The following is a 25610-nucleotide window of genomic DNA, read 5'->3' as shown; positions in this document are numbered from 1 at the left end:
GCCTGGACAGGACGAGATGGGACGGGCACACACAGCCCCGTGGCTGTAACAGCCCAGATACTCAGCAGGGAACACAAACACACAAACACACCTCACAGTGAACATACACTCACATATTGTCGGTGTCAAACACAGACCTTCTACGTCCAAAGTGTCGTTATGTGGAAATCGGTTAATTCTGTCTGATAACTTGCTTTTACTAGACATTAACAGTTATGATAAAAAAACTGAATAACTCACAATACCGAACATATACAACATACAAGGAAAATAAAAACAAACACTTCCAAATAAATGGAAAAAATCCCAAATGCAGCCTCCTCAACACTTTCAACAAAAAACAGCCACAACGAAATGTGTCAAACACATGAAATATGAGAAAACAGAGAGAAAACACTCGCATGTGTTTCCTCTGATCCTGTTCCATCCTTTTACGAAGACCTTTTACTGCACACTGTTCATTAATCTCACATTAATCCTTTTCTTTTATTCCTGACTATCCTTGAAACAAGCAAATAACACTTCAGTCTGATTCTTTACAAGTTCGGCGGCAACATTATTCACTTCATGTGTTATGTTGTGTGTCTTCCTTCAGGCACTTCGCAGACACAGACCCTTTTTAAACACTTCTCATCTGCCCTTCTCACTGACGGCAAACACAGGAACTGTCTGAATTTCACTCCTGTAACCCTGAAATATTTTTCTCTCTTCTCATCTTCCTCTGTCTTCAACCCCCACCTCCCCCCTTTCTCTTTTTAATCCCGGCTACTTTGCATCACTGTAACTTGGCTCAGAGCAAACTGTGTTATTTTTACACGCGGGCGGGCGAGCAGAGCGAGCGGGCGGGCGAGTGGCGGCGGTGTAGATTTCCAGGTTTTTTCCGAGCACCTTCCTCCAACCTCGCCCATCTGCCGCCATCTGCCTCGCTTTAGCCCGCACTTTCTACTGCAATCACACACACAGCGCACACGCGCACACACACACATAAATGCACACAGACGCACATCCTGTGAAAAATAACCAACAGCCTCCAATCAGCTTTTGGCACGCAAAGGGAGGGACTCTAAAAAAAAGCACAAATGCTGCGCCAAATTGTCCTCCATACTTTTTCAAGTGGGATATACACTATGCCTCTCCCCTCCTGCTTTCATCTCCACATCTCCATCGCTCCCATCTACGCCACCCACAGTCCTGCAACGCTCCCGCCAGTTGATCTGCTGGCCTTCGAGTGAGGCAGAGCTGATGGCTGGACAGCGGATGGCTGCAAAGAAAAATTATTACAAGAATGTAGTGATGTGTGCCTGTGTGTGTGTGTGTGTGTGTTTGTGTGAGCGCTGTGCCGTGCTGTGCCCTTTTCCAATTCAACCCAACACCCTCGTTCACACGCAGAAGCTGCATATTTACAGTTCACCCTGATATTATGGAAATGTTTCGCCGGTGAACTCTGCAAATAAAAATGTACACACATACATTCCACTGTAAGAAGATTTCACACGCAGCTACTGCAGGTCCTTCGTTTATCGCCCATTTATCAAAGATGAGTAATAATCCTGGTCGTCCCACTGATCAGTCGGGGCTGTTGTTAGATAAGCAGGTGTTGTGCGGTGGGCAACATGAGTCCCACAGTTCACAGGGGCCGTCCTGAACCCTGAGCGCTGCAGATTCACTGCTTAATGGATTGGCTGCCTGTGGAGGCCACAGATGCCTTTATGTACTTCACAGCCTCAGTCGGTCTTATGTACATAAAATAACTGAATATCATTACTGTGCATAACAAGTGTCACGTGTTTAAACACACGGTCTCACGTCATCAGTCGTGGCTTTCTCATGTCATCTGTGATAAACATTACATAGAGTAGAACATGTGAATACATAGTTTTGGTAATTTCCAAATATTCAGGTGGACTGTGTGTAAGCTAGTGATGGAGTAATGCTACATAACGAAGTTTATGATGAGTGGTATGAACTTACGAAAAATAAATAAAACTAACATTACAGCACACAAGCTTACCTTCGCGTCACTCATCTTTTACACCTGCCTTTTATTTTCCACCTGGTGATTAAGACATGTAAACGTGCTGCACTGTGGAGGAGATGCTGTGATGTTATATTTTACATTAGACTTCACACCTCACTTGAGGGTGGGTGGTGGTGTTATAGAACCCCCAAGGCTGTTCCTGCTCTTACACTCATATCTTACTGTATAACATAATGGACAGATGAATAGATGGATTACAGAGCAAGGAGATAAAGGGAGGCATAGGACGTGGGAAGGTAGAAAAACACAGGTCATAAAGAATCAGAAGAGGGTTACCTCTGGTGCTAGGTACTCCGGAGTGCCACAGAAGGTCTTCATGGTAGCAGCGTCTGTGATACCCTCCTTGCAGAGGCCGAAATCAGTGATCTTGATATGGCCATCTTTATCCAGCATCAGGTTCTCCAACTGAAATGGAAACAAAAATATTCAGCATCACTTCCCACCATGCCACTTGTAGCATCGGAATATTAAAAGAAAAACTGGGGAAATGGAAAAGACAACTTTAATCCTGGTGATGCATTTATTGGGAAACGGTTTGAATTCATCTGAAGGGGCCTTTTGTCGATGGTTATGAATAAAATATTTAATTGTCATCAATCGTGACTGAGAATCAACACTAGTAACTGACTGGAACACTTTGTGTACTGTGAAGTCAAGGTTTTACTTCTTTGAAGAAGAGAGCAGAGGCAGACGCGCGAGGATAACCATTTTGTATTTGCCCACATGGTGACGATAGACACACTCAGCCGCTCAAACTCTGAGCAGAGGAGGGAAATAAACTTCAGGCGTGTAGTGGAGCCACTCAACCTTTTAATTTTAATGGCTGAAGTGTTTTTCTCGCTCTCTGTCAGCTTTCTTCTCCTTCCTGCTTTCTTGGCTGCTGTGAGCGGGACTGGGGCCAAGGCTGCCAGGCAGACGCTCAGACAGAGCCATCTACCTCTCTACCTCTGTGGCATCAGCACACCCCCCCCCCCCCGCCTCTGCCTTCCACACTTCTCCTCTGCTTTATGTCTGTGTCCCTCTCTTTAATTACCACACACCCTGAGACGCTCGTCTGCTTTTGGATGAAAATAAACTGTGGAAACATAAGAGATGTGTGGGGGGGGGGCTTTCAAAAATGTTTTCCCCTCAAATATCTGATCACTCTCTTCCAATGCCCCCGAACCAGCCCCCCCGTCTCTGCTTCTGTTTACCTTGAGGTCCCGGTACACAATCTTGGCGGAATGCAGGTAGTCGAGAGCTGAGACGATCTCGGCGCCGTAGAAGCGCGTGCGCTCCTCCGAGAACACCCGCTCTCTGGACAAATGGAAAAACAGCTGCGGCAGAAGGAGGGAGGATACGGGAGGAAGAGAGGGTGAGAGAGAGAGGGAGAGAGGGAGCGAGAGAGAGGGGGGAGAGACAGCAGGGACGGCACAGCAATAATTACTGATTTATTGGAGGAAATTAGCACAACACAAACTGGCTGCCCGCACCATATTGAGATGATAGATTGTGGAAGGGAGGGTGAGCGTGGGGTGCGTGTGCTAGAGGTGCTTGTGGAGAGGGGTTGGGTGGGTGGGGGGGGTGTCTCGGAGGAGGGTGGGTGGAGGCACTCGGCAGCTGGCGCCTCATCTAGCAGCCCCCCTCAACACACACACTCACACACATACCTCTTCCATGTTACCCTCTGGGCTAGGTTGGCACAGTGTTGGCGTGGAGTTAGGCAACGGGGGCCAAATCAAGGGTTTAATCAATACACCAGTCTAGTTAAAGAGAGGCCGACCGCCGCTGCCGCCGCCGCCGCTGCTGCCGCCGCCAGCCGCCAACCGCCCAACCCCACCCCACCTCCCATCCCAACCGCCTCCAGTGCAGTACTCATTAGTGGCCTAACTGGCCTTGCCCCTTGAGCCTCCATCTTCATTTACTTCATTCTCATATCCATCCCTCTGTTTTTGGCAAGGAGCTCATGTTGCGACTTTAAAGAGTACACAACTCGTCTCCTTTCCCCAGGTGGCTCTGCCTCTCGTTACTCCTCTGTCCTGCTTTTTTTTTTTAATCACTCACCTCACATTCCCTTCATCTCTCCCTCCCTAGCCGTCAGTTGTCAAGTTGTCATTGTCACACTGCTACACATGTGGCACCGAAATGACACCAGCCTGCTGCGCCGCAACAGTCAAGTCGAACAAATTACCCATGAGGCCAAGGGGCACACATATCCCCATTAATTGTTCAGGGAGGTTTGCATATGGCCGCTGGAGTGATGCTCGCAGACCACCTTGCTCAAATGATGTGCGTGCGTGTGTGTGTGTGTGTGGAGGGGGTAGCACGACAGGTGGGCCTTCATCAGTGTACTGGCAGCTGTGACTGTGGCAGGTTTGTAATGGGTTGTGTGTCCATGTTTGTGTGGTATGTGTGGTCACAATTCGTCCGGTGAGGTAAAAATTTGCCGTGTGTGTTTGTCTAGGCGTGTGTGTGATTGCTGGTGTTTTCTGTGTGTGTGTGTGTGTGTGTGTGTGTTTGCTCGGGTCTGGCGCTGGCTGAACTGCCTAACTAACTGGGAGGGGAGCAGGTGACAGTTTCACTGAGGGAATGAACCAAGATTGCAAAAACGGCCCACTTAAATATCAGAGAAATTGAAAAGTGGGGGAATCCAAACTCATTTCGTCTCCGACTGTCATTCCGGTTATATCTGCCCCATAGGTGTGTTCATAAATAGACACAAGCAGGAGAGACGAGGAGGCGAGCGAAAGTCCAGTTGGTTGGCAAATTAACTGTGTTAGGAAGCAATTGAACAGTGAAACTTTAGTCACTTCCTGAGTGTTTGCACGTCTACACATTCCTTTGCTGCTTTGCTCCAATTACACTAAATTGTCCGATGTATTCATCTGTGAGAGACTTTCTTTTACGTATAAGCCCAGACAAATGTTTAGGAGACCGTCTTCAACCATAACAAAGTTTGAATCTTACAGCAGAACGTCTCTGTCAGTTGATGTAGTGGAGTTGTGGTTTAACTGACTGCTCAAAGATGGGTAACCACACACAGCACAATCAACATGAATGGGTGTGCGTTTGTGTGTGTGTGTGTGTGTGTTGGTGTGTTACTGTCATAGGCTACTTTCGGGATAAATTTCAGGCAAAAGACCAGTTAATCACTGACGGCTTCTCTAACTGGGAACAAAAGCCATCGATAACGTGTGTGTGTGTGTGTGTGTGCGTGTGTGTGTGTGTCCTTTACCTCTCCTCCATTCACATACTCCATGACGAAACAGAGGCGGTCTTTAGTCTGGAATGAATACTTCAGCGACTGAAATGAGAACCACACACACAAACCATCACTGAGCGAACTCATACAAACACATTTTAGATTAATTTTTGTGCTACTAAAGAACACTTGGTGCTTAGTGAACAGTTTCATCCACTGGTAATATTTGTACTGTCCGTCTTTGTGGACAAAATCATTATTAAAGCCATTGCTAACTATTTGTTGTTTATAATTTTCTTGTCCTATTGTATTACATGTATTAAATCTCACAGTATACTGTATATTGTGTAAAAACTATCCAACTGTGCAATGGAAATAGGAGTGTACGAGTGATGGTTACTCAAAACGCATGAACTACCACGACGCATTTACTGACACAATAGCTTCTCTTTTATTTCTGTAACAGCACAGACAAAACCCACTGCTCACGACTGACGACTTGAAAAGCAATAAATATTGTTTTTTGATTTCGCCCGGTGACAAATCACGTACTCATCTTCTATATGCACTCCCAATAAAATGAACAGTGAAGTGACAGAGTCAACGATTTCGCACACAGCCAGAAGTCTGGTCCCATTCTAACTAAAACAGCAGGAGTGATCGGTTTATGTCTGTATTTGCTTATTCAAAGCAAGTGTGTGTGTGTGTGTGTGTGTGTGTGTGTGTGTGTGTGTGTGTGTGTGTGTTCTCTTTGGGGAGAAAGCTGCTAGACAAAAGAACAGTTGGTCTGAATCTCTTTGTGGCTGCAGGTGTGATAGGGGTAAACTCAGATGTGAACTGTAATTGCTCTCAAGACAGTGAGCGAGTGTGTGTGTGTGTGTGTGTGTGTGTGTGTGTGTGTGTGTGTGTGTGTGTGTGTGTGAGCAGAGGCTAATGTGTGTAGGTGTACATCAAAGACAAGGTGTAAAAGTAACAGATGCAGCAGTTAATGTACAACAATTTGCCGTCTCACTTATAATTAGCCACAAGAGACTCAGGTATGTATAGGATCAATATTGTGTGTGTGTGTGTGTGTGTGTGTGTGTGCAGTCACTCTTACAGATGTCTATACAATGTACACACATACTGTATATCAGTATTCAAACCTTTTGTTTTTGTGTATTTGAGGTACTCACGGTGAGAAAAGGATGTCTGGTGTTTTTCAGCACTCTGCTCTCCGTGAGTGTGTGAGCCACTTCATCCTGTACACACACGAAGCCACAAGACATTTTCAATCAAACACGAAAAAGAAGAAGGCTGAAGCTGAGGAGCAATCAGAGTGTCAACACAAACAGATATAAAGACTGACACATAGATGGACAGTGTCTGATGGACTGACCTTGGCTATGATGACTTCTTTTTTTAGGATTTTCATGGCATAATATTTCCCGCTGGCCTTTTCTCGGACCAGAATCACTTTGCCAAAGGTTCCCTTTCCCAGCAGCTTCAGGTAGTCGAAGTCACTCATTGTCTGGGGGTAACACAGAAGACCAATGTCAGTGATTTGTCAGTGATTTAAGTTGATCAGTCGACATGTTTCCACATTTGGGATACTATCAGTGTTTCCCACAGAATGACATTCATCTGTGGAGGCAGCTGCTTTCGGTGAGGGGGCCGTGTTCTGCTGAGAACAGAAAAATCTGTATGGTCTTTGTGATGGGCCTTATTTAACGATGGAAGGAAAAAATAAATAATGCCGGCCCTACGCAGTGTAAGAAATGAATAGCAAATAGTGATTATAGTCATTACAATACCTGTGCAATAATATTCTTGCTTTATCGAAATCATGTTTTTTTATTGGTCATTTTCTTTTTTTTTTACAAAACCCTTATTGTATTTTAACAAGAGGCCAAACATCCCAAACATTAAAGCTCTTCTAAACACTTTTATATAAAATACATTTAAAATTCTACATTTGTTTTATTTGAAAGTGGAACTGATTTAATCCGATCAAGTTAACATCACTAATCTGATCAGAAATTTCTAGATTTCTATGTTTTGTGCAATGGACACATTTTTGTCAGGACCATAATTAAATGATTAACTTTAGATACCTCGTCCTGTGGCTGCAGAACCTAAATATGTTTATCTTTGTTTTGTCCATTGTTCACTTTATTTAACACATATATAATGAACTGACAACTACTGGTCAGAATACCATTAATAGCAGCAGTCATGTTAATGGTCCCTGTTGGAGGACACCTATACAGACCTATACATTTATTTTTTACTGAGCCACTAATATTTTTTGCCAATAACACTACAAAACCTTTAGAGTGTGTAGTGAACCATGAAGCCTGCAGGGGACTCAAGCTGTATTTCAGACTGTTTACTTTACGTGTTATATCTTGTAAATGTCGCATTTGCCTTCGAAACCGTCTACATTTACAAAAGTTATTTCCAATCACTGCTTTTTACTGCTGGATCACTATAATTTGGGAAAAACCAATTTACCTTTGTTGTTACAGTGGCTATTTCTTTAGTGGAAACCTGTGGCCGAGAGGACAATTTTTAAAATTGCATGCATTCAAAGATAATAACCCATTATATGGTGATGAATGACAACAGTCCAGCTGGAATAATGTCTGTGTTTTCAGTGTTTGTATGTCTGTGTGCACATCTGCTGTCGTGTGTTACCTTGCGTTTGTGTTGTGTGGTAGAGATGTCCATCTCCTCCTCGACCATGTTGTCGATATTGGAGGTGGGGCTGCACTGGATCCTCTCCTCCTCTTGTTTCTGCAGCTTGTCGGCGACCATCTGAATGGCGTCAGTCCACTCATCTCTGGACACACAGCGTGGGACAAGTTTATGACTCAACTCGGCTGTATTTACACAGAACTTTACAAACAGCAAAGTGCTTCAGTGCAAACAGAGGAGGAGAACAGAAAAAAACAACAAAAGGAAGAAGAAAAAGGAGGAAGAGGAAGATAAGGAAAAAAGAAGAAGGAGAAGAAGGAAGAGGAGGAAAATGTTGCAAAAAATGGCGCAAATGTTTTAATAATCATTCAGTCATTTTAGTAATTTTTAAGTAAAAAGTATAAAACACTGATTCTGGTTTCCTAGAAAGTAAAGACTTGATTCTTCATATTTTGGGGTAAAAAACAAACAATTTACTGAATATCATTGAGGTTTGCATATACACATACATCTAGAGTACATACCATAATTGAAACTAGCCCAAGTGACAATACATTACACTGGTGTAAAATCTAATATTGGTCAGAGACTCTCCAGTAGGATGGTCAGTGCACTTCTTTGACCAGGTTTGTAAAGAAGCTAATGTGTTTTCAATTAACATAAACATCTATTTGTTCAACAGAGAGGAAACACGGTCAACTAGAGAATCAACCAAATGAGCAATGATCACAGAGCAGAACTAATGCCTACCAGTCTGTGTGCGTGGTGTGTGTGTGTGTGTGTGTGTGTGTGTGTGTGTGTGTGTGTGTGTGTGTGTGTGTGTGTGTGTGTGTGTGTGTGTGAGAGAGAGAGAGAGAGATTGTGAGTGAGTGTGTGCACAAACGCACATCCATGCATTAGAGGGAACAATGCATTGGTGTTTGCTAACATTGTTCCTCCCCATTGACTTTCCATTAGCGGTGTTGTTCAACATCTGTTGGGAGGAAATATGCGAGTTTAATTTTGCGTACGTGTGTGCGTGTAGCAGAAGGCCAGCCATGCGTCAGGATGTGTAGACACGTTAACTGTATTTAATGATGATGAATATAATGGTTTGTTAACAGAACCAAGTTCTCCTCTGCTCTGTTACACAAGAGAAGAGAAGAGAAGAGAAGAGAAGAGAAGAGAAGAGAAGAGAAGAGAAGAAGAGAAGAAGAGGAGAAGAGGAGAAGAGAAGAGGAGAAGAGAAGAGAAGAGAAGAGAAGAGGAGAAGAGAAGAGACTTGAGTAAATGAGACTTTAAGTTAAAGTTATTTTTGAGGTTTTATCAGTTTTCTGACGTTGTAAATTTGGTTAATTTTGTATAACGATAATCTCTTTATTTATTAAATAACATTTCTGATTTTGAATATAATTTTAAAGTTGTTTCCTCGAGCCTGAACTGAACAGAGAGAATTCCCCTTTGAATCTCCACTCAAACAGCGTTAATCCTGTGCCACATGCAGGGCTCCACGTTTGCACAAAACCAAACTGAGGTGATCCAAAGACCATATTCAAATATTCAGAAATCCTCTGGAGTCCGGAGAAGCAAGTCGGGATTTACAAGTTTGCACTTTCAAATACACTCACCCAAGTGTAAGCTGTGACAAGATCATAATAATGAAACCTGTTTGACTCTCAAACGATCACCCCTGTGTGTTTTGTTTTGTTTTGAGTTACATGCCCATATGTTTCCTTGAAGGATCTGGAAGAACATCCATCTGAACCTAAACTGAGCAGTGTGTTTTTAAGATCTGAATCCCTTTCTACTGCAGAGACTTCTGAGCGTACCCTACACACTCCAATACAAGGGCAAACTCAAGTTACACTCCATCTACGACAATGGAGCACTCAATTTGTGGCACCCATGATGTGTCTGTGTGTGGGTGAGTGTGTGTGTGTGTGTCTAGCTACATGAAAAGCAGTGGGAACTCTCTCAAGGTCAGGCAGCAGATAAATGCTCTCTCTCTTGGTGAGAGTGTTTTTTGTATAATGAGTTTTTTTTGCTAATGAGAGATAATGGGCCTGCCTACAATCCGGCACCACGCCAACATGTGCCACCCTCTCTGCTCGCGGTTGGGGCTGTGGTAGCTGGAGTCCCGCCAGCTCTGGTACAGTACAACAAATACAGTAACACACACACACACACACACACACACACAGAACCACAGACACCCAGTTGTGGCACACACACACACGCTTCTTTCCAACCCACCTAAACTTCAAAGATGCCCATATCTCTCTCTCACACACACACACACACACACACACACACACACACACACACACACACACATCTGGATATTCCTTTGTATAAAGTATGTGACTTCATAAAATAATTGAGAGCTACTGCGAAATCTTTATTTGATTATCTAGAGACAAAACTACTAGAAAACAACATATAACATAGACAAACTTGGACAGACAGCTGCAACACACACACACAGATAAAAACACACACACACACACACACAAACTCAAAGGATGCACAGAAGCATCTGTGGTCTTCTGGGCAAAGCTGTTCATTTTCTGGAGATAAACACCTCAGCTTCTCAGAAAGGAACTGAGCAGCTGGAGAATTTATGCCGACACTACTTGAAAGGTCTCCTTTCCACTCTGTCTCTCTCACCCTCTCTCTTTCCCTCAGATACACACACACACACACACACACACACACACACACACACACACACACACACACACACACACACACACACACACACACACTCCTCATAGATACCTCTGCCCTTGATGATACGTCTACCCACATAATACATACATATATATATATGTATACCTACAAATGTTTAGTCCAATGTCAAGATCTTTTAAAAGCTATAAAGGTGAGAATGTTTATTTATATTCTCTTCTTTTACTCAAACATAAAATGTAGATAATCCTTAGTTACATTTCTTGGATATATAAATTAAACTCTTAAGATAAAATGTTACGTTGAAAAGTATGTTTGAAAAATAAATATTGATTTGTGTGAGCTTGAATGTCGGTTTTTATCCAAACTGCTTCTGTGAGAGAGACGTGTCAGACGATCTGCAGTAATACAGGCAGAGCACATTGAATGGCCTGTGGTCGATTTGCCTGAAAGCATCTTAGCTCTAAGATGCCACACAAAGAGAAAGTTTACTTCTCACTTTAAAAGAAAGCTCTGGCCAGATGATATCATCAGCATCTAAATTTGAATCCAGACCAGACTCAGCCCTAATATGTTGTAAATGATTAGAGCTCTCACAGGAAAACAGTGCTCGACCTTCTCATCGTTCACTGGCCAACGACTGGAGGATGCTCTCAGCACCGAGCCGTTCTTCAGGAAACTGACCTCTCATCAGGAGTGTCCACGTGGAAGGTCCTCTCGATGACTGTGGTCCACTGGAGGCAGCGTATGATGAAGGTGTTTGGCTTTGGCCTCTCTGTCTTCATCAGCTGACATTCTGAAACAGGCAGCCAGAGGGAGAGTGTTGTCTATTAGGTACATTTAAAATAGCATTTTCTGTCTTATTCGCGTAAAGTTAAATCTGAGAAAAGGAAAAAGATAAAACAGAAGTTGGAAAAGTTCGAGTTTTGAATTATACATCGTAAGGTGCTTGTGGTTGCTTTGGTATTTGGATTACCAAATCAGATTATTATCTAGATCTGCACCAGATTGTACTAAAATCTAACCATAAATATGTCTTGATGTAATATCAAGATTCATAAATAATACTTTTCTAAGAGATGTAAATGTGTATGTGTGTGTTTTTCCTACAGAGGAGGCCCAGGCTCCATCCCTCGTTAGTTTGTTCTAAATAAATTCAGTACTTTTCAAACACTCCCACTGAGAAATAAACACACAAATAGAAACATAACCTCCTTGGTGGAGTTAAAAGGAGGAAATTTCATACTTATATGGTTCTATACTTCAAAGATATCCACCTGATGTGTCTGGGACAGATGAAGCCTCAAATGACCACAACACAAGAAAAATACTTGAGTAAACTCATTCACAGTAGTTCCCCTCACACTACACTCATCACGGGTTTAACCATAATCCAGATTGTTGAATTCCATTCAGCTTTTTCAGTTTCAGGGCCCTGATGTTGAGCATCCTGGCTCACTGTCACACTTGAATTAAACTGAGACATTATTCCTAACCTATTCCCCTGTCTGTGAGAATGACCCATAAGAAATAACATAGGTCTACTCATTACATTAGAATAAGTTCAAACCAGATGAGTTTATGCCGAATAACAAGTTTGTTATAACATTATCATGAAGAAAAACATACAGCTTTTCATGAGCAATATCTTCACCGACCAATAACACAAATACAGTGGCTCTCCTGTGCCAAGAGATATAATGTGTTGCAGAGCGTACACATCTGGCGAATATATCCGAAGAGACACATTTCTGTGAAAATGGGCAATACAGTTAGTCATTATCACACAAATGTATGATATGGCACACAAACACAAAAAAACGTACACACACTTGGCCAGATGGGCCTGTGAGTTCGCTATGGGAGGGAATACATCTTCATCGTCTCCCAGCAGTCTCTGTGGTTACTGGGGACAAGAGGTGATGTAAAAGAGCTAAATGATCCATCTTCGGTTGTCTCATCGCTCCCACTTCTTTGTTCTACATCTATCACCTTCTCCTGCTCTCCTCTATCTTCTGTTCCCCTTTTGGTCGCCTGTCCTTCTCTCCTCACCTTCTCGCCTGCCCTCCACTTGCTTCCTCTCCTTTCCTCCTCTACCCTCCCGTCATCAGCTATCCCTTCTCCCAATTACTTTCTGTTTAAGTGTGGCACTGCACAGCACGTCATGGCTCAGCCTAAATATAGACAGGAAGGTTAATGACAACACCGCTCGGGTCGAGCACGCAGCAGAGTTTCGATGTACAGTCACACTCAGACACAGATACACACACACACACACACACTTGCATAAAGAAGATACTACCTGACTCGTGAGCGAGGCCTGCTGTGCTGCCAGAAAACAAGGTCAGGTTTGGTTGATGCCAAAAAATACTGGACACACACACAAAGTGATATTGAAGTTTGAACATTAGCTGAAATTGGGTTGTTTGCCACAGCAGGCAATTGTGAAATCTGTGTAGCAGTTTGGTTAGTGTATGTGAGTGCATGCATCAGTGTGTGTGTGTGTGTGTGTGTGTGTAAGTGCGACAGGCTTGTATGTATGAGTCCCTCTGCAGGGAACAGGCCTGTACCATCTCTGTTCCATCTGACCACTTCTGTTGTTCACACACACACACACACACACACACACACACACACACACACACACACACACACACACACACACACACACACACACACACACACACACACACACACACACACACACAGGCACACAGAGATAAACAAACACACACATACACACACTCACTCACACACACCACCACCTGGCCTCCCAGCTTTGGGCAACAGATGTGGCAGTGCCAGCGCTGTGCCAAGCAGCCGGGGCCGGATGTATGGCCTGGCTTGTCCTCCTCTCAAACTCTTCTCCTCTCCCCCTTTTCCTCGTTCTCCAATCCTGTCTTCGTCTCCTCCTCCCTGTCTGTTGAGCGCTGACGAACCTCCTCTCAATATTTCATCCGCGAAAAACCTCACCCTCCAATCCCTCCGTCCCTCTCCCCAGCTCTCATCCGTTGCTCTCCACCCAAATCATCCTTCCGTCTCTGTCCTCTGATTCCTCTCTCCTCTTCCTCTCTCCTCCCTGTGAGTCCAATTTTCTCTTCCCCTGCCCCCTCTGATCGATTCCCATCGCTCATTCCCAGAACTTGTCCTCCCTTCCGGACTCCTATCTTTCTGTCTCCTCCTCCGCCCTTCGATGTTCCATTCTTTATAATTTTCTCGGAGGTTTCAGCTTGTATTCTATCATTCGTCATCGTTTTCTTTTCCCTTTTTCACTCTCATCTCTCATCTCGCACCTCCTGCACCTCCGTCTCATCTCGCACCTCCTGCATCTCCTGTCGTTCCGTCCATCACTGATCCTCAACTATTTTGCTGATATTTTACATTGCTTTTCCCCCCAAAAAACTGACAAGATATAACCGACTAAACCTATTTTAACTTTAATTATATGTAAATGCTCTGTGCAGCATTAGAGTTTTTACTATAAATATATACAAGTAAATACAGTGGAGGCTGCTTCAGGCCTTTTGGAAAGAAGTGAAACCCTATTTTAGAACTTATCAGAGATGTATGGGCATAAACATAAGTCAAAAGTTTGGTTACCATTCAAAAACCACATTGTGAGAACTATAACTTTGTAGTAAATCCACTCTGTGTTCTTAAAAATTAAAGTACACAGGTTATGAATGATCACAACATTTTATTCCAAAGCTTAAACCATTTTTGACTGATAATCTTCATTAACTATTTGATCAGTGAGGAGGTGATGGTGGTGGTGAGACGGAGAAACACTAAGATAAATCTTGTCAACTCATTTGCTGCTTAATTACACATGTCAACGACGCTGTGGAGCCTGTTAACCAGGTGCAGACTGATGATATACTGATAAGTGGTTAATTAGAGCCCTCGGTGAGTTCGGCAAAGTACAACAACACTCTGAAGACCAACTGATGACTGACTAGATGTTTTGACAAGCCACGAGTGAGGCTGACGCAAAAGGTGTTGTACCATTTCACTCTTTTGGCAACATCTCATGGCTATTTAGATGACAGACGTGACATTTAAGAAATATAAAAACATAATCGGTTTGAGGATATAGATTGTTCCCACTGGAAAACAAAGGTTTAAATTCCCGCTGAAGTGTCCTAAAGCAAGACACAAATACCCTCCCGCCTATAGAGGCTCTGCTCAAAACTGAGACACTCCCTTAAGGTGTTCATCACAGTATCATCGCCACTAAAACATGTTTGCGCACAAGCCTGAAAATTATGAAGCCAACATATAAAGGTTACTGCTCCCTAACTCTTCTGAGTACAGTCATAATCCTGGTCTCCTCGAGGCCTTAGCTGTATCTTTTTATGTGGAAAACACTTTTGAGTTTTAGTGGAAATCAATTATGTGTCAGCAGCTGTCGGAGTGATAACCTAAAATGCTGTGCACAGGTAAATAGAAGCAGGAGACCGAGCTTCTGGAACAGACCAAAACAAACAAACCACTTCAGTGGCGACACCAAAGCCAATGTGGCTCACAGGTGAGACCATTTGTTTTAAAAGGTTAATAATAAGCCAACAAATACATGTTTCTGTTTTCACAGCAGAGGCAGTAGAGGGAACGTACTTGCTACAGAAAAGTTATTTAGGGGGTAGGGCAGGTCTGCGTCCTGAGGTTTCTCTTTGTAGCCGATGAAGGAGCCGTCTGTCTTCAACAGGAAGTAACGCGGTCGCCAGTTCTTTATGTATTCACCTGGAGAGAAGAATGCACACAAAGAGAGGGAGGGAAATATAAGTCAGATCAAATAAAACTGAATTCAGAACATGAGGCAACAGTGATGATGATACTGAGGGCAAGAGTGCAAATGGCTTATGATGATTATGCTGATCATCGGGTTATATGGAAAGCATTTATAGCAATAGTCTTTCTGGTCATAATTTAAATACAGATTTTATTCCCCAGAGAAATAAGAGTCTGTCAGCTCAACTGTCTCATCTGTCCAATGATATCCCACACGCGCACACACACGCACACACACACACACACACACACACACACACACACACACACACACACACACACCATGACTTCACAGGAGAACAAACCTTAACCTAAAAATAAGACAAGTTCCAATAATGTGACTAAATAATTTAGGTCCGCACAACAAGAGTTAAACTTGGACCACACACACACACACACACACAAACACACAAACACCTACACACCCACACACCCACACACCCAGTATCTCTGACTCCCACAGCGCTTGCCAGATTGAGATCGGATTATCATGTAAAAAATGACAAAAACATGTTTACCAGCACCACACTCAAACTATCCATGCCAGAAACATCATCTGGCTGATACATGGGCAGGCGTTGAGGTGATGACCTTTCCACCCAGCACACATACTAGCACACTGAAACCATACACACACACACACATGTATGAACTTACACTTTAAGCACACATACACACAAACCACTGGTTGCCAGGAAAAGAGGAACAAGAAAAGGGGGATGAGATGGGATAAGATGAAATGACACGAGGAGGTAAAATTACAGATAGAGAATAACCCTTCTTAGACGGCAGCGATAAATAACAACATCTGCTGAGCAGCTGGTGGCAGAGTATTACCCAACTGGCTGGCACAGACTGGCACTAAGGTGGCACCACAGCTTTATCAGATGACCCATCACAGGATTACACGAGTGTCAAACATTTCCACACCACAGAGGCGGATAACACTTACTGGAAACAGCATGGATACACACATGGATTAAAGTACATACACGTGCGGATTCCCACATAGTTGGACGAGTACAATGAGTACCAATACAGGGATGAGACTTGTGCACACACACACACGCACGGGTGAGAACTGAATACGGCTGAGAAACACTTTTCCGAAGCTGGGAGTTGTGTAAACATTTCACTTTCTGTTTATTTCAAAACAACAGAAATAATAACCACAGACAAGAATGATCCCCCACTTCTCAGCCCCTTTTAATTAACCAGCCGCTCGCTGACACGCTCACACACAGACACATTTACACACCTTGTGAAGACATGCAAACAGACAAAAAGATGCATCTGTGCATGCACCCAATAACACTTTCTAGGATCGGTAACAGCTCTGATCACCTTTTTTAGGCTAATTCACAGGGAGAGGAGAGAAAAAAAAAATATGTGTGTTTGTGTGTGTGTGTGTGTTCTATTTGTGACAGCCATTTAAAGCGGAAATGACAGCAGGCCGTGCTCGTTAACACGCCGCAGAAAAACACCTGCTCCGCTGAACTGCGGGCCCTGCCGGTACCTCTGGGTGCTGCTGGTGGTGGAGCTGTGTGTGTGTGGGGGGGGGCGCTACCAGCTGACTTGGACCACCACACAGGGACAGAGGGAGAGACACAGATAGACAATGATAGACAGATAAGAAAATGCTGTTGGGTGTTGGTGCGTCATCAGGATGACAAAATCACACCTCTCCTTTCCCGGTCTCTATTTTCTTCTCTTTTTCACAAATCACCACCCACTCTCCTGTTTCCTGCTCCTGTTCTTTGAGAAACAAAGCATATTCTTTGGATCACTTGCTACTGATAAACAGAGCGCTGTGAGAGGGGCTGAATGGGAAGAGGTGGGAGGAGGGATGGAGAGAGTCATGAGGAAGAAGAAGAAGAAAATATTTATAAAGAAAGCAAAGCAAAAAAGGATGGAGGGAAAAAAGCTTGTAAGAAAAGTCTCACCAAATCAAAGAATTAATAATGTAAGAACTTAACCCAGCCCCATGTATTTAATCTTTTTCTGTTTCATGCACAGGTATTGCTAATAAAAAGTCTGGAAAAGAGATTTATTTTTTCAGATCTCCTAACAGCAAGGGATTGACAAAATAAAAAAAAACGTTCATTACGCCTGTGCATTTCCTACTGTGACATTTGAAAATGTCTAAGGTTTTATTGTAAATGAATACAAATATATATATATATATATTTACATAAAAATAAAATGACTTGTGAGGGCACAGTCACACATATCCAAATGAAGGTTAATGATAATCACCTGCCAAGGCAAATTACGTAATGTGAGTGGTCTTTAGTCTGTCTGAGTCGGACTAGCAGTGAAGAATAGAGGAAGATGCTGCCATTTCTTGTAGTGAGGAGGAGGAGGGAGAGGAGAAGGAGATAGCCTATTGGGGTCGACCACACAAACATCCTTGCTATTGGTTGAGGGTGGGAAGTTGCCGGTCAAAGTTCACCAAAGTTGAAGTCCATGGATTTGGCTCACACAGAATGGAAGTGAACGGGAGGTGATGGTTTGCATTTGCATTTGTGTACGTGTGACGAAGCCAACACTGTGTTAACCTCCTGTGGGTTTGAATCAGACATAATATATGAATTTATGTGAGTACTTTGGTTCTAAGGTCAGATGAATTCGTGTGACACAGGTATATCAACTCCTGCTGTAAATTGAAAAATTGATGGAAGAAAGTGATCATCTGTAAAAGGGGAAGTTCACAGTAGAAGGAGATGCATTGACTGATGGAATGGATGAAGAGAAAGTTAAACTAATAAAACTATTATAAACTGGCAGCGATGACTGGTTTGCTGTTCCAAGTCCAGTCATTCCTCTGAGTCAATTTCCAATGGAAGCCTGTGGCTGGCCACTTCATCGCTCAGCTGTCCAGTACAACTGCAAACATTTAAGCAATCCTTCTGGCCGGGCCTAGACAGCGTTGTTTGTGAGTGTGTGGTATGTAGAGTGTGTGTGTGTGTGTGTGTACATGTCCACGGGGGGCGGGGGGTGGGGGCAGCCAGGGGTGGCACAGACGGAGGGAAGAGATGGACAGTTGTCGAAGCACGCTGTTCCAAATAGACACCGGCACGCACACACGTGCTCGCAAAAAACTAACACAGTTCTGGTTCGACCGTTCCAAATTCTCCGAATGATGGTGTTCTGTCAAGCTATCCCGTCTTGGCCCTGCCTGTAATGAGTCCAGCGAGCTCTCCCACTCTGGACAGCTTGTCTGGAGAGCCACATGTCTCTAGTTTGGACTGCTGGAGAAAACAGAACAGCCGGTCTCCTTCCCACACCATCTCTCTCGGACTCCTCACTTCATTTTCATTTAGTTTTCTGCACAACTTTACTTTTCCCTTAAGGCCAATTAGCAAATACTACAGTACACAGTGCCGAAGACAACAGGAGTCTCTTGTCTCTTGTTAGAACGATAGCATATCAGCGATACAGGAGAACGTGGGTGACTTGAAAGATCTGAGGAACAGAGGATATTTAGAAAGATAAATGAATGGATTTAAATGTGTTCAAAACAAAGACACAATAATGTCCTGTGCAGCAGTTCCAACGTTATAATTTGAAGTCCTAACTCATATATTTTTGTATTAATTGTTCCCTTTACTTTTAATGGTAGTAAAGTGTTACATAAATGTTCTCTGATTCCAAAAGGTCTTGAGGTAAAGGTTGCAAACTTTAACAAAGTGTCCGCCCTTCATACTTTTTTTATTGCCAACTGAAAACTGACTTAGACTTTTTGAAAGTTGCTTTGGAATTTCGAGGAGGAATAAATCTTGTTGGCACATCCTCCAGTTGCAGCTTGTGGATTTAGCAGTAAGCGGCAGAGATGAATCAGCTGTGACTGTGTCTGTTCCAAGCTCTCTGATTGGACAATTACAACAACGCATGGACTCACTGTCACTCAATTAGCAAACTGATTAACTATTCATTTTGGGACAGAGGGGGGAGAGGGGGGGAGAGGGGAGAGAATTAGAGAGAAGTGCGGGAATAAATGGGAGACAGGTACAAATACTGAAGCCAGAAACACAGAAAAACTTTGCAGTGTCTCCATCGCTCTGTCTAATACACCCTCTCCGTCAGGACACCTGCACACCTCTGCTCTTCTGCTTTGCTGAGAAAAAAAAAAAACTCTTGATGACAATTAAATAAATAACTCCATAACTATGTGAGCTCACCAGCCATTTGTTAATCAACCCAAACAGGGATTTAATTTAATGCTTTGGCCGAGGCAGGATGTGATATGCAGATGGCGCAGAGACGGGGCTGTGTGACTGGCACTCTGGGAGCTGGACGGGTGGTGGTGTATGGAGGTGGGGTGGAGGGATGGGAGGGGGGTAGTGGAGAGGGTGGAGGGGATGTTCAGCCATGTTCATACACAGCAGCTCCCCAGCAGGAAGAGGAATGCATCGTCTGGCCACACAACAACACACAGACACACATGCAGTGTTCCGCAGCAACACAAAGAGTTTTGCTGTAACAAGACATAATAGATAAGTTTACTAAACAAGTCACTGAGGAGCCGGCTGGCTGGTTGCCCGGCCGATAAGCTGACTGGCCGAAGAAAACCTGACAGACTATTCAGATGAGTTCAACCTCACTCACAGGCGGGGTTGTAAGTGTCCAGACTGGATGACTCACAGACCTACATCATGTTTTGATGCTGGGAAGACTTGATCAACAGATAGTGAATCAACTGTTTTGAAGTCAGAATTATGTTTTCACCCCTGCCGGTCTTTGTTTGTTTGCCTACGCCAACTAGTACATATTACTACATACCTTTATTCCAGATTCATATAAGTTCACTGTGACCTTTGACCAACGAAATGTAATCACTACAGCTGAAAATCTTAGTCCAAGTGACAACTGACAAAAGTTGAAGAAATCCCCTCAAGCACTCTTGTGATATCACATTAAAGAGGCCAAAACATGTTTAACCTATGAGAACCCAAATGTATTTATTGAGTACAGGTGAATGGTACCAGATGTAATGAAATTCCATACGGGCTGTCCTAATATTCACAGGGACTCGGGGTCACTGTGACCTTGACCTTCAACTTCGAGCACCAAATTCGAATCACTTCAACAATCACAAATTATTTTTTTTAATCTGTGAGATTAAACTCTTGTTCATGGTGATCTCCACTGTCTGCATGTCAAGTTTCAGAAGATTTTACTGTAAAAAAATTTGAGGAAATGAAAGAAGATTTAGCAACTCTTTCATCATGACCGTCATAACTTGCTCCCATTATGTATTATTTAAAAAGATAATATTAAGAGGTGACAAAGAAGATCATCCTTAAGTCTAAGTGAATATTTGCACCAAATGTGAAGTTCCCTTAAGGATTTCTTGAGGTATTGCATTCGGAAATGGGATGGATGCATGGAAAACCCAAAAAAACACTGGCTGACGCCGGCGCAGAGGCATCGAAACAACCAAACAGGTTGCCCCAAAACTTGGAGGCAGAACGTTGTATCAGTCAGAAATGAACCCATTAGATTCTGCTGATCTGGATCAGGGGGCAGAGGTGACATTTTCACAGTTTGTGCGGTGAGACGCTTGAGGAGGACACCTGTCTGATAGTCTCTCCATGATTGAAGAAGCAAGTGAGAACACATGTTGCAGAGCTGCACAGAACATTTTTAATTACTCTACCAAAGTGTTGAGTGACAAAAAAAAGAATATAGAATAATAAAAACAGACTTTGTGCACTTGTGTCTATGAAATTATGCATGTGTTTGTTTATGAGAACAGGGTGTGTGCGTGACCCCGACCCCAGCAGTTCTAACTCCAGTCTGCTCAGACATCTTAAGGCGAATCCAGGCTCTTCAAAGCCAATCCACTTACAGTGCATTAGTCTCATTACCACATCGCTGGTGTGTGTGTGTGTGTGTGTGTGTGTGTGTGTGTGTGTGTGTGTGTGTGTGTGTGTGTGTGTGTGTGTGTGTGTGTGTGTGTGTGTGTGTGTGTGTGTGTGTGTGTGTGTGTGCCTTAAATACAGACACCGTCACTAACAACGTAAAAGTGTTGCTGTGTGTTACCTGTAGAAGGTCACAGGGCATTTTAGCCACTTATGTAAGGACCGTACAAGACTGGAACAAGGGAGGAAAAAGATTTGACTAATCAAAGCATTAAACTCAGCTTGAAGCTGAGGCTGTGGCAGGGTTTAGTGCTGGAGTAATTGTACAAGCCTTTGGCTCAGTCTGTTGAATGAGACTACATGGAGGCTACCGCTGACTAGAGACGAAGACGACGCCAGAAGTGAAAGATGAGGGAACAGAAGAGAAAGGCACAACAGACAAACAAGAGACTGAACAGGAAAGAGAGAGTATGATGTTAAGGCTATGGCTTTGACAGAGATGGGACAGGGCAGGGCAGCCACAGGGCGGCCAGATTGAGTGGAAACCCATGGGAGTGTGGCCATCCCTTGGGGGCCACTACGAGATTTCACCCAGCCAGCTGCACACAGCCAGAACCTCCTGGTAGGCTGAGCTGGATGCACATGTACACACACACACACACACACACACATGCAAGCTGCCCTGGTGCCCCTGTGCTCCACCAGCTGGTACAGAAGGAGGGACATGCTAACTGATAGACACACTCATACACACACAGGCAACATGTCACAATAATTTAATACAAGTTTTTAATACAGATGAGACTGAAACCCCCTCTCTTTTATTTAAACGTCCCCTTTCCCCCCTTGTCTCTCTTTTAGTCCTGCTTTACATTACCACACTCGTCTCCGCCTCTCATTCTTCCCTGCAGTAACACTACATTCCAGTAGATGGTGGTGGCTCCCTGGAACATGGTGACCACCGCTGTGACGCTGACACAGAGCTGGAGACAGAGTGACTGACAGACACGCTGCTGCCAAGACGCCTCTCGTCCTAATCCCCCCCTCACAGCACTGGCGTGTGTGTGTGTGTGTACAATATATACATAAGTACTTCTAAAATACAGTGTGAGTGTGTGTGTATTTTTGCATGGAAGAATCCAGTCATTTTAAAACTGCATGTGTGTTAATACACGAGTGCTTGTTCCTGTGTGTTAGGGAGGAGGCAGGGTCCGTTGCTTCTTAAAGCACCCTAGGATTAGTGCAGTGTTAGCATATTAGCATCTTAGCTGGAGGGCTGCTGCTCAACACCACCTGTGCCAGACAGGAGGCTGTGGCTACCCAGTTACCCCCACCCACCCATCCCTTCTCTACCCCCCACCCACACCCACTCACATATGTAGACACACACACACTCAGTGCGTTTGTGAAGGTCACTTAGCTACAACGACTCCAAGCTTACTGTCTTACTGTCTTAATTCATTACTGTAACTGCTTTAACTGTCTCTTTACGGCTGTATGTCAAGACAGTTGTCTTACTTTCTGTCACACATATATAATTAACTTCACCTCAACATATGAAATTCAAGGTTGTGAGTTGACTTTTTCTGTGACTTTACCACATGAGGACACATCAATGGCCAATTACATGAAGATTTGTTTTACCACTGAAGAATAAGTCGTATCAATAATATATTTTTAAGAGTTTAAAACACAAAGTTGTCCAAAGATTAGCCCAATGCCAACGTAACTGTGGAGTATACAACTTCATGTCAGAGTTTCTACATGATATAGTTCTGTTACACTCTGGGTCTGGGATGTCAAGGGAAAATTTAAAATGTACATACAGTAGAATGAATTTAGAATTATTTTTGAATAATTTGCTTTGTTAGATTATAGATATAGATTCTTCTTCTTTCTGCTCCTTTTCATTCAAGATTTGAGATTTTGTGTTTGCATTTAAATTTCGTTTTAATGTAGAAAATGAATGAACCATTCTCATTATGGTTTTACTAGCAATAAAATGCCCTCGTCATTATACATTGTATCGTCAGAGATGAAGACAGCAAGCAGCTTCCATTTTCTTTTTCTTCTTCTATCGTTTAATGCCGTCTCAACTTTCTGAAGTCGGTCCGAAAGTCTGAACTATTAAAAAAACATTTTCAGACGGCAAACAAGCTGAACCATGGTTCAGTATGATCCGAACGGAGACCACCTCCTTTCGTCGGACCAAATTTTGTTCTATTGGTCTAAGGCCCCTTTCACACCTGTCATTTTGGCTGGTGATAAATCCTAGGGTCCTGACCAAATAAGGTAGGTGTTAAAAAAAACCTAAATCTTTTCATTGTCTTTATAAAACAAACATGTAACCCAGAGGAATGAAATACACAAGGGAGAATGTTTAAATTCATATACTGCACAACTTAAGACAAGTTTTCCTCCTTAATGATGCAATTCAAAGGTTTCTGTGATGGCCCTTCTGCCCTTCTCGCCAGTTTCCTGCTCTGTGCTCTTGTGTGTGCTGAGGCTCATCTTGTGAAGGGGGACCATTACTGGCAGGAGACACACCTGGGCCCAGTGTGACCTCGTGTACACCACAGAAGCGTGGGTCACACACCGGCCCAGCAAGATCTCTCTTCCTCACACACGGTTTTGAAAAGATAACAGGCCCTTTCTACACATCCACCCACCACAATACTGATTCTAGACTGGTTGGTATTCAGAGACTGTCACAGTCTCAGAGCAGAGCTGTGACAGTTCCGTTACAAGATATGAAACGAAACATGAAGAAGAAACATAACAAAGGAAGTCAAAGTCCTGCTCTTTAATGCCCAGTGAAAAATGAATGAGACTGGTAGAGGGATTCAGCCTCTTAAAAACCTGCTCCAGCTTTCAAACTTAAGCTTGAACTGCAGCCAGTAAGAGGCATGATGGTATGATGTTTTTATTATTAATGTGACAGGGCAAACTCAGGTTTAGATCATTTTAACCCTCTCAACTCAGCTCAGCTGGATGATCTATTTCCTCCAAACACATCTATCCACCCACACACAAGCACCAAGCCATAACACTCCATCGAAAGCACAAAGACTGATCTGTTTCGAGGTCCTCTAGCATGTCAAGAAGGTAAAAATACAATGTGAGTAAGCCACCACAAAAAGCCCCTGCATTCAAACACCCAATAACATTAGGGATGCCATGCTGCTTGTGTTCAGAATGCAGTGGATCCAATGTGATTAGGAAACACACACACACACGCACAGCCACACAGCCAATGAGAAAGCTAATCAAATTGCAGTGATTGCTGGTATATTGCCTCTCTCTGTTCTCTCCCTTGGACGGCATTGTGTGTTGGCATCATTGGTCTCTTCATTTATTTTACAGTACATTCACATTCGATACACAACACACCATCTCTAAAATACAGAACCTGTTTGAGTGTCATCAGTTGGAGGCTAATGGTTCATAATTGCACAGAGGAATTGGTTTCTTTGAGGATCCACATTAAATATGACATTCATATTTAGACTCCTACTCTGCTCCTTAGCGTTATTAGATGTGAAATCATCCAATGAGACAAACAGACTGAGACGCCGGACCAATCAGTCAATGAGATTAGCCGTCGGTCAGAACAAGAATGGGGAGGGCCACGAGACAGACACAGCTGTCCAAGTGTTGCTTACAACAGGCAGGCAACAAGGAGTGTATGTGTGTGTGTGTGTGTGTGTGTGTGTGTGTGTGTGTGTGTGTGTGTGTGTGTGTGTGTGTGTGTGTGTGTTTGTGGTGGTGGGGATGGGGGTGGGGGGGGGGGGTTAACCAGCCCAACCCTGTCCGGTTGAGCAGTGGTGAACAGGTGCAAAGCTTTGTGCATGCATATGTGTGTGCCTGTGTGTAAGTCACTATTATTCCAGAGTGGTTGGCTCTGTATTATTAATTCAGAAATGCCGGGCTGGAGCTGTGGGCGGCAGCTGGCGTTATGTGTGTGTGTGTGTGTGTGAGTGAGTGCGTAAGACCCCCCTGGTCTTTTGTGAAGCCCCCCCTCCTCATCTTGTGCTGTATGTCTCTCTGTCTGCCTTTAAACTTCTGCACACTGCAAGCTCACACACAATATACTGTCAACACACACACGCACACTAGAGTACAATAGCCCAACCCAGCAGGCAAGAGTAAACAATCAAGTACTATACCCCAAGTAATGTCAAGTGCCCGCCTACCATCCCTCGTTGGACCCCCCACCCCTTGTACCCCCAACACACACGCATACAAAACACACACCAGTCCAGCCGTGCCTCATTCTGAAGGATCCATTCATGTGTTGCACTGAAGGGCCGACAGTAAGTGCTCTCCACCTCACTAACTGCTGCTCTCCCCACTGTCCAGCCTGTCCTGGCTACCTGTCCGTCTGTCTGTGTCCCCA

At 43.7% G+C, this 25610-nt stretch overlaps 1 protein-coding gene across 2 annotated transcripts in view; it reads right to left on the bottom strand.

The window, feature by feature from the left end:
* The window catches only part of akt3a (v-akt murine thymoma viral oncogene homolog 3a), a 49258-nt gene that overhangs the window by 8710 nt on the left and 14938 nt on the right, over positions 1–25610 (bottom strand). For both annotated transcript variants that reach the window (XM_035172557.2, XM_035172558.2), the window contains exons 3-10: positions 15177–15302; positions 11247–11358; positions 7896–8040; positions 6598–6729; positions 6395–6460; positions 5253–5321; positions 3232–3354; positions 2315–2443 (exon numbers count right to left, since the gene is read on the bottom strand). In XM_035172557.2, the coding sequence (XP_035028448.1) occupies positions 2315–2443; positions 3232–3354; positions 5253–5321; positions 6395–6460; positions 6598–6729; positions 7896–8040; positions 11247–11358; positions 15177–15302 (902 nt within the window). The remainder of the gene's footprint in view (positions 1–2314; positions 2444–3231; positions 3355–5252; positions 5322–6394; positions 6461–6597; positions 6730–7895; positions 8041–11246; positions 11359–15176; positions 15303–25610) is intronic.

The sequence above is a fragment of the Hippoglossus stenolepis genome, chromosome 12, assembly GCF_022539355.2.
Source record: "Hippoglossus stenolepis isolate QCI-W04-F060 chromosome 12, HSTE1.2, whole genome shotgun sequence".
In the NCBI taxonomy this organism is placed as follows: domain Eukaryota; kingdom Metazoa; phylum Chordata; class Actinopteri; order Pleuronectiformes; family Pleuronectidae; genus Hippoglossus; species Hippoglossus stenolepis.
Note: the sequence above shows the minus strand (reverse complement) of the source record. Positions and strands in the feature narration are given on the sequence as shown.